The 9,600-nt window shown below is 50.8% G+C and overlaps 1 protein-coding gene across 15 annotated transcripts in view; it reads right to left on the reverse strand.

Moving 5' to 3' along the window:
- The window catches only part of Ebf3 (EBF transcription factor 3), a 117,999-nt gene extending 108,629 nt beyond the window's left edge, over positions 1-9,370 (reverse strand). For 4 of the 15 annotated variants that reach the window (XM_039083406.2, XM_039083361.2, XM_039083413.2 and 1 more), the window contains exons 1-6: positions 8,730-9,366; positions 8,468-8,624; positions 8,049-8,112; positions 7,306-7,361; positions 4,301-4,374; positions 2,572-2,640 (exon numbers count right to left, since the gene is read on the reverse strand). In XM_039083406.2, coding sequence (XP_038939334.1) covers positions 2,572-2,640; positions 4,301-4,374; positions 7,306-7,361; positions 8,049-8,112; positions 8,468-8,624; positions 8,730-8,863 — 554 coding nt within the window. In that variant the 5' untranslated portion in view covers positions 8,864-9,366. Of the gene's footprint in view, positions 1-2,571; positions 2,641-4,300; positions 4,375-7,305; positions 7,362-8,048; positions 8,113-8,467; positions 8,625-8,729 lie in introns of all 15 variants that reach the window. The other 11 variants (XM_039083400.2, XM_039083394.2, XM_039083357.2 and 8 more) reach the window with 6 other exon arrangements.
- Between the last annotated feature and the right edge of the window lie 230 nt (positions 9,371-9,600).

The following is a 9,600-nucleotide window of genomic DNA, read 5'->3' on the forward strand; positions in this document are numbered from 1 at the left end:
GGAATTATTGGTTTATATCCTCAGGACAAATATGCTTTATCTGGTCAGAACCTGCTAAATGTTTCCAAAGGCCATAGGAGCCAGAGAAGCATACTGTATAGAATTCTTAAGACAACTAACCAAGTGGCAAGAGGGCTGGTGAGGGCCTGTGCACTCGCCGATCTGATGGGACATTTGATTCTCCAATACTCAAGGGGGAAGCCAGGCTAAAAACTCAACAGGAGCGACTAATTTTCAGAGGCAGTCCACGCCCTCAGAAATGACCATCACTATGAAACTGAGACAGACCTCTGTTGCAAATGACCACACTGCTCCAAAGAGATTGCCTGCTGAAGATGAGCCTCTCTCTTTGATTAACACAAGCTGTCCTAGAAAACACTAAATTCATTTTTTCCTCTTCTAGAAATATGCCTTAAACTGGAGATGGTGCCAATACCACAATCATTTCACAGGGATTTACAGCGAGCAACAAAATGCTAATAGTATTTTGTCATTACAAGTGACAGCTCTCTTAAGAATGCTAAAAATGTACATTGTACTTGTCAGTACATAAAACTATCCTTACCTTAAAATCCCTAACACAGAAGGTGATTAAAATTCCTATAAAATTGTCATATCTTTGAATTTAGTAGCAGAGCAGATTTTTCATCAATAATTAAGACCTCCAAAGCATTTATGCCAAGCGTAAGTGGAGCTTCAATCCTCCTTATTCAAATAAACATGGTAAACCCATTAACCAAATGTTTTTACATTTCTCCCTTCCCTTGTGCTTCTGGAATATCAATGATCACATACTCCTCCTCACAGGTTATAAAGGTGTGAATGATCTTTGCATATATTTTAATTCAACAAATATGAGCAAGACCCCCCCTTAGAAGAGAATGAAAGAATAATATTCTGTATATTGGGGGAAAGCGCTGCCCACCATGAGATTAAAAACCGAGTCTTGGGTGTTAGTCACTATCAGTGTTCAATATGTGATTGAAGACTGAAGAAATCCAAAGTGCCTCGGTGTCTAAAACGTGAGTCAAACCAACATGGCCTCTCAATCATGGCATAATTTTTAAGCCATGACTTTTGAAGCAAACCACATTTTAAAAAATCTCCAAATATCACTGGAGAGATGAAACGCCTAAATGTAGCTGCTTCTCAAGCATCTTCCACTCAGACAAGATTCCAATGGCTGCTTTAGTACACTTCTAGCCCATCCAAAGTAATAATAAAATAAAATAAAATGAGTTCTAGCACAGGACAACAACCCAGAGCTGTATGACTTCCATGGCCACCGAAACAAATACAATTACATTGATTTCTGTAGCCCCAGCTTCATAGAGTGTGGAACTTGTTCTCAAACTGCCTGAGTGACGGCCACAACTGGTCAGCCCTATTTGATTACTAATAAGAGAGCTGTCCCTTCTGTCAGATACCGAGCATTCTCCGCTAAGCAAACAGCTATCCCAGCTAGTTAAACATTAGCAGTGCCCCCACCGGTGCTTCAGACTTCTTTAGGCTTAACTCGTGGGGTTTTCCGGGTTTAATTTTTCAGACCCTGGACAGCAAAGTTCATGATCAAAAGATAACTTTGTAATGAAAGCTGCTGAAACTCAACCCCTCTTCAAAACAGTCTAAACGTCTGCCTCACAAAACTGGTGTCATATATACACGTCTAACATTTATTCGATTTGGGTACCAATTTCAAAATCTGCAGTCAATCACACACTGGGCCCCTTGCTGCTCCCCATTGTTGGGAAAGAAAGAAATCTTCTCTCCTTCTCAGAATAGCCTGGGTGAGTCAGAAGGGGAAGGTGGCAGTGTTTTTGTTGTTTCCACTAAGGCAATGCCAAGTGCACATTAGCACCATTAGGACTAATGATTGGTATCTTAAAAGGATGCCACGTTGCCCAAGGAACATGATAAATGGCAAGATGAGGAACAGCAAACCTAAAGAATGCATATAGCTAATCTAGTTATGGAAATTAATGTTGGAAATGTAACCAGCATGTGTAATTAGTTTCAATTATAACAACTTTGGTTTGTTAGTTACATATTTGCTACTTGACATAAAACGACAGCCACAATTGGAAAAAAATTAGGAGACATTTTGCAACTAATTGAGAGCAGATTAAATTCATTCTACCACTGGGCGATGATTGCAAGAGCACCACCACCCAAGCTTCAACTTCAACGACCATCCGAGGTAAAAAAAAAAATGATAATAATGCAAAAAATGAAATACTTGTTAACAAATTAGCAGAAAGCATTTTATGACATATCTCTGGGTTTAAAGCCAGAGACTCTCTAGGCATAAAGTGCTCCTCACAGTGAGAGCAGTGGCAGATGAAACTGCTTCCCTTGACAACTCGCAAGCAATTACTGAATCCCCACAGAGCGAGCCACCGGGTTTCCACGTCAACCCACCTGTGCATGATAACACACGCGGACAAATGGTGCAGTGCACAAGAGGAGCCCAACACCAGCCTCAAAGCTAAGGAGCCACTGGAAACCAAGCAAGCAAGAGAGTCTTTGCTTGTTGCTACCGTTTTGTTTTGAAAATAAAGAAGTCATCCTTACCTGTCAATGATTACAGGGTCTGAGGGTGTTTCGTTCCTATTGCCACAACTCTTCTTGTCACAGCACCGGCTATGGGGCAATTGTAAACAAGGGTTTCAGTATTCAGCTCAGCTTTCTCTGTCCAACTTAATAATTTTTTTTCAAAGTCTGACAATGAAGCAGTAGGAGTCAAAAAAATAGTTTTTTCCTACTTAGGCAGCTTGACAAATTTCAACCTAGTGGGCGAGCTCACATGATCTTCCGTTAAACTTATGTTGTAACTTTCTGCCAGAAGGGCCAGAGTTAAACACGTCTATTATGGCTAGCAGGGTAGCCAGAGCTCCTCTACAAATTATAATGCTAAAATGCAGAAAACATGCTGTTGGTGTTTGTCTTTGCAATGAGCTGGGGAGAAAAGGCTGGAGGCTGGGGAATAACTTTTCACAGTCTCAGCCTTTGTTTACCTCCAATTGTCAAGCTGTTATTTCTGGAAAAGATGCAAGATGCCACCTCTAACCAATATTTCTTTGGGGGCCTTTATTAATTATAAGCACAAAGGCGTGCATCAATCTATCACAAACTTCTATTGTCGCTCCTCTAAGCCTACCTTAACTCTGTTATTGAAACTTTAATTAAAGCAGAAACGAAACAAAAATGTTATGCTTCTCGCATTTTAAAAAAGCATACTTGTATAATGGTTACATGTCTAAATTAGCTAAATTAACACCATATGGTAGGCAAAGTATATAAAGCCTTTTAAAGCTGACAGCTAAAGTGATTAAAGAAAGTCTACAGTCTTCCACTTAGAGCTTAAATCACATCTGTGCGCTTTCTATGTTAATTGCTGTACATGCAGAAGTGGATAATAAAGAAATTCCACTTTATTGGTTGTAATTTATATTTATTACCTGATATGAGAAAAAGTCAGCTTTTGTATATTGGTGCTGTAACAATACCTCTGCTCAGAAGTGGCATTCAGGCAACAGGCACCATAGCCGAGGAGAGTATGCCCCTCAGAGTATGGGGCCTGCTACTGTAGGCTGCAAGCCTGCACAACCTTTCCTTATTATTCCTTGCAACTATATTTCACATGCCACACATACAAAGTCAATGATGCGTTTTTATTCGCCATGTAGGGGCGAAACTCTTGTGGTAGTTAGAAAAAAAACAGGTGGGAAATTGCTCTTCTGACAGAGATCTCAAGTAACGGCACGCTATCTAACAACAATATGAACGATGCATCGCTGCTCTAGGGAAGAGGTTAACTGACAGAATCACAATCCAATTCTCACATACACGAGCTCTGTAATAAGTACAAAAGGCTTTCCTTTTTTTTTTTTATCAATAACAGACAATTGTACGTCTCAGGATGCGAGTGTCGGAGAAGGAAGTAGTCAAATGAGTCCCAGTGAACTCTGACTCCTGCGCGAGGACAGATGCATCCCCTGGTCTGTTTTCTTTCTTTTTCTCTCTTTTCTTTTTTTCTTCCTTTCTTTTTTTTAACTATATTGCCACGACACGGTCAACATATTAATCCACTCTGCTGAGCAGCGGGTTGTACTGACCATCATCACTTATGGGGAAATGAAGCCGGACGCTGCTCTGGGCCCGCCTGGGGCCTCCCCCGGCCTACTAGGTTTCAACGGACGCCCTCTCTCCCGCAGTTGGGCGGTGTGGCCGGCGCCTGCGAGCGCGGCCCGCGACCCCTTGGCTGGCTGGCGCCAAGGCTGCCCTCCTCCCTGGGGCTCACCTGCACATGATCTCATGGGTCAGCAGCACGCGGCACATCTCCGGATTTTTGTCCTGGCCTTCATACACGATGGCCTGCGTGGGGGACAGCAAAGACACGGGTAACACAACGCCTACCGTTTGGGCGCCACACCGCCTCAGGCGCCGCAAGCCTCCCGGGGTGGCAGGTGTCCAGCTCCCCAGGGGAGGCGACAGGCACACCCGGTCACCCTCCCACCCCGCCACCTCAGCCGCGGGGATGCCTCGCACTGCCCGCCTTCCTAGCTCTTCCCACGGGCGCACGCCAGGCCTGAGCCTTGGAGGGCTGCGGGGAGGACGAAGCAGGGCCTGCGGAGACCCGGGCACAGCGGGCGAGGGCGCGCAGCCTCACAGTCGGTTCCTGGCGCCTGGGCCACCGCAACCTGGCGGCGTCCTCTGGCCATTGTCTTATACGAAGGCCCGATCGCTCTGTCGGAAGAAGTCGATCAGAGTGCGCTGCACTACAGACGCCCGGGGAGGACGCCGGGCACAGGGGCAGCCCTGCTTGCGCCACGAGGCGCTGCCCAGGCCGGGCTCCCCAGCCGCCAACCTTGCGCCCTGCCCGCCGCACACCCCTCCCCTCCCCCCCGGAGCCCGAGTCGAGGTCGGCGACTTGGGCTGCGTGGCTCGGCGTCCCCGGGCAGCAGGAAGCCGTGCACGGCGGAGGCACGTGCTCGCGCCACGCCAGGGAGCTGACGGCCTGCGGGAGGGCCCGGGCCCGGGGGGCGCCCTGCTCGCCCGGCCACGTGCTTCTCGCCCGATGATATTTGGAAAGAAAAGTGCTAATGGCCAATCTGGTGTTTATTTTCAAAGTGCTAACAATGATTTTTTTTCCTCGGGTAAAAAGGCAGTGTCTGCGCGCACGCTCGGGTGGGTTTTGAGCAGAGGCTCCGCCAGATGGTGCGAAGCCCTAGGTGCGCTCACGCCGGCGCCCAGCCCGGCTCCGCCGCCGGGAGCCCCGGCTCGGCCGCCCTCGCCGCCGCCCGCCTCGCCCAAAGAAGAGGAGAAAAGGCCACTGGGGGAGGGGCGGGAGGCGGGGGCCGCCAGCCGCAGGTTCCGGGCAGAAAATTCCTCCAAGGGGAGGGCTGCCCACTCCGCAGTTCCCGCCTCCCCACACCCCCTGGAAATTCTCTGGAAATAACTTCCAACCTCCTCCGGCACTTTCCTGCACTTCTAGCGGACAAAGCCCTTTCTGCCGGGCGTCCCGGGACTAGCTTCCTGGGAAGAGTCTCCGCAAGCCTCGGTCCGCGGCCTGGAGCTCGGCCCGCTCGGAACCACAGAAATGGTGGGAATCACCACAGGCCAACGAGCCGCCTGGGGCTGCTGGGCTAGCGGCCTGGGCGACACCAGTACTTCTGAAAGAATGGCTTGTCCTCCGATGATCCCCGTATTTATATTTGATTTATTTTTTATTTTGTAGCACAAACAGAAATCCATAAACTGTCGGTTCAGCGCCATTGACTCTTTGATCAGTTACTGGGCTATTTCTTTACTTCTCTCCCCCCTCCTTCCCCGTCAGTGAGGAGATTAAATGCCTTTATTTTCTGCACCGCGTAGACTGCAAAGGTACTAGGCTAAATGAACAATAAAAGTGTACTTTAAACGAAGCCTCCTGCTCCTTCAGTACGTGAGGCTCGGAAACTTAGCAGCGCCTGCAAAAAACCTCCTAATTAGACTATGGCGATTCTCAAAACCTTCTGCCCGACATACAAAGGAAATAAAAGCCGCCTGACGAACAGCAGCCGAGTTCCAGAGCTTCTGTGAATCGGTGCAAGGCTGGCAAAAGGGCACACCACAGTCTGTGTCAGAAAAACACGTTTACCTGCCAGATCTTTGCTCCAGCAGAAAACCACACAGCTCTGCGGCTGCAAACATTAAAAGCTCATGCTCTGGCTGCCTAGGTGAGGGCAAACTTTTTCAAAGAGAAATAAAATGTGCAAATTGTGCTCAGAGAATGGGAGGCTTATGTGCCGACTGCAGGAAGCTCTTTTCGCACTTGGTTCACAATACCGAAAGTTAGCATCGAAAACGAAGAGATTACTTTCATTTCAAGTGTGGTCCTGCAGCTTCCAAGTATATTCCCCATCCCAAAGCAATCGGTGCGGGGTGCGTTTCATTTAGGAATCCTGTATGCATACACTCAACAATCCATTTTAAGAAAGTGGGAGCAGTGTCCTTAAAACAGTAACACGTCACCCAGGACAACATAAGCAGCCAGAGACTGGACACCCTCAAAACGCAATGAGGCGACTTTTCTGCAGTTAATCACATTACTGATAGCCAATAGTTATCATCCGAAAAGTTGACCAAGACAGGTTAAATAATTTAATAAGGAACTGCTTGTAATTATGTTATTTACAAGGTATGACAGAGGGTGAGAGAGAGAGCAGAGCACTGGATGGGTTTGAGTGACCCCTGGAGCTCAGACTTTGAATTATGGAGATGGGGGGCTGAGAGGTGAAGATGGACTAGAGAGGAACAAGGTGACTTTTCACCCCAGCACATTTAACTTTTAAATCCAAATACACGGCTCCAGTTACTAGACCACGACACTAGGAGGGAGGAGGGAAAAATAACTAAGGGAGCCTAACTTGATGAGCTTTGGAACAGTTAGTTGTCCTTGATGAGGGGAGGGGTCGGAACCCATGAAAAGATCTCAAGCAGAGAAAGGAACGTTTAAAAGCAAACAAGGGGGTCTTGGAATTTTTCTGTCAACTATTAATTACCATAATTAATTAAGACAGAGTTTGATCCCAATCGCAAGTCATTTAATAAAGCATATATGTCCTGTTTTAATGACAGCATAAACTCTTGTAGCAACCGCTCCATTTATTCCAATAAATATGGAATTCTCATTAGCATGTCAGGGAAGCGAAATGAAAAACAAATACAGGAGATCCATTTGTCAGTCTGCTCTCTCGGCCCCAGGACAACCCCAGCTCAGCAGAAAGGAAAATACAAGGAGTAGAGAGGCGGAAACTTTCTCACCTGTTTGGTCATTGAATCTATGAGGCGGACATACAGATCTTGCTCTGTCCTGACGCCTGTGGGGGCGAAAAAACAGACAAATTCTCAACAAGCCTTTAGCCTGAACCTCAGGAAGGACGCCCAGGCCTGGGCAAGCCAGTGCCTGGGACCACTTTAAGGCAATCCCTACAATACTGGGATGGAGACAGAAAGCCCCAGTCGCCTCTCACTGTTTTCTTTTCTTAATTAAGTCTCGGGACTCTTTCGTCCTCATTTAAAGGTTTAAGAAGTCCGCCTAGCAGAGAGCAGGCCAGAGTGCAGCTCTGGGCCCATATGGTCATTTATTTTTCGAAGAGAGAATGCACCTATAGAAACAGAGTGTGAACTCCTTCCCAGCGCTCTCGAGGGTCCTTTCCTTTCTAAACCGTGCACAGGAAGTAAGTTATGCTCGGCTTATGGAGCTACCCCCATCCCAATAATTAACATTAATTTGCAAAACTGAAAAAAGTCACTTAAAAGTGATGTTCTGCAGGAGCCCTTATCGATCTTCCTTTTACTTTCTACTTCAAGCCCCACCGGTTAATCATGTGAAGTGCCATCGACTTATCGATCGTTTATGTTTTGTTTTCCTTCTATGCCATGAGAAGATTTCGTGTTTACACCCATGTCATTTTAATCTCAAAATCTTTATGTCCTGGAACCATCGAGGGAAGGGAGAGCCAGCGCTCAGGGCGAAAGGGCAGTCAGTAGGCAGCGGTACTCACCATTGCTGTACAGTAGCTGCAGCTTGTAGTGAATGCCGTTGTTGGTTTTCTCGTTATTCGGCTCCTGAAAGCAACGATAAATAATTGCATTTAGCGTAGCCGCCTCTGGCGCGGTCACCGCGCTCGGTCCCCCTCCAGGACCGAGGCCCCTCGGCCTCACACGCTGCAGGCAGGATTTCTGGCTCGCAGCTACGCAGTGATGTCACTTTTCCTGCCGCAAGCCCAGCGTTCCCCTCGCCCCCAGTGAGTCGGAGGGCACAGAGAAGTTGCTCGGCCCTTGGCCGGGCCTGTGCGACCGCACGTGGCGGCGGGGTCGCGGAGCGCTCCCGCCGCCGAGGGGGGCACTCGGACCCCATGCGCGGGCACCGACTGCCCCCTACTCCTGGAGAGGGAGGGTGCGATCGCCAGTGTACACTTACTTTCTCTTTCTCCACAAAGTCCACAAAAGCGGTCCTTTCGATCTCCACCGGCTGCCCCTGCCTGTCGTAGAGCGCCAGCACGAAGTGGAAGAAATTGGATTTCCGGAGGTTGGAAGGAGGCTGCTTCTCGAAGTGCGCCCGCGCCAGCCCCACGCCGCTGCAGGAGGAAAGGGACAGCGGCCCGGTGAGCAGCGCGGCGCTGGCTGGAGGAGGGGGCCGGACCGGGCCGGGGCCAAGGCGCGCGGGGGCGGCCGGTACGTACCTCTGGGCGGCCGTGTTGGCGTCCACCACGCCTGCCGTGTGCATCCACGAGCGCACCGGGTTCATGCCGCTGCCCAGCGGCTCCTCCTTCATGGTCGTCCCCCCGCGCGGAATATTCTCCTGAATCCCAAACATGAACACTGCTGGCAGCGGCCGCGACTCCCAGCCGAAAGCGCGTCCGCGGTCGGCGGCGCTCGGGGCTCGGCGGCAGGAGGCTGCCCTGGCCGCCCTGGCCCTGCTCGGCGCCTGCGGTGCGGCCCGCCGCCGGCTTCAGCCCGTCCCGGGCAGGCGCGGCATACACCGGCGGCCGGGCGCTGCGGACGGCCGGGGACGCGGGCGGACTGCACCGGCGGCGGCGCGGCGCTTCGGAGGAGCAGGGCGCGGTGGACGCGGTGGCCGCGGCGGCGCTTGTTGTTGTTGTTGTTTGCAGGCGCGCTCAACGTGGTGTCATCCTAGCCAGGCGGCGTCCGCGGCTGCAGGACACTGCGGGATCGCCCGCTTCTGGCGCGGCCCGCCTGCTCCAAAGACAAATAAACGGAGCAGTGAGTGCCGCGGCGCAGTCCCGGGCGCAGGCGGGGCGCGGCGGGGCCTGGAGCGGCGCGCGCAGCGGACGGAGGCGCACAAAACTCAGCCCTCTCTCCCCGAGGAATGGACCCTTTCCCGGGAGCCAAAACTCGAAGCCCCCGGGAGCGGCGCTGTCAGAGGGTGACGTCGGGGGGCGGCGCCTGCGCCATATATGGGAGCGGCCGCCCCTCGCCGCGCCCCTCTCCGCCGCCGCCGCCGCGCTCGCCGACTGACTGCCTGACGGCGCCGCGAGCCGGCCCGAGCCCCGCGAGCCCCGCGAGCCCCGCTGCCGCCGAGCGCCACCGAGC

Source organism: Rattus norvegicus, chromosome 1 (assembly GCF_036323735.1).
Source record: "Rattus norvegicus strain BN/NHsdMcwi chromosome 1, GRCr8, whole genome shotgun sequence".
NCBI classification, from domain to species: domain Eukaryota; kingdom Metazoa; phylum Chordata; class Mammalia; order Rodentia; family Muridae; genus Rattus; species Rattus norvegicus.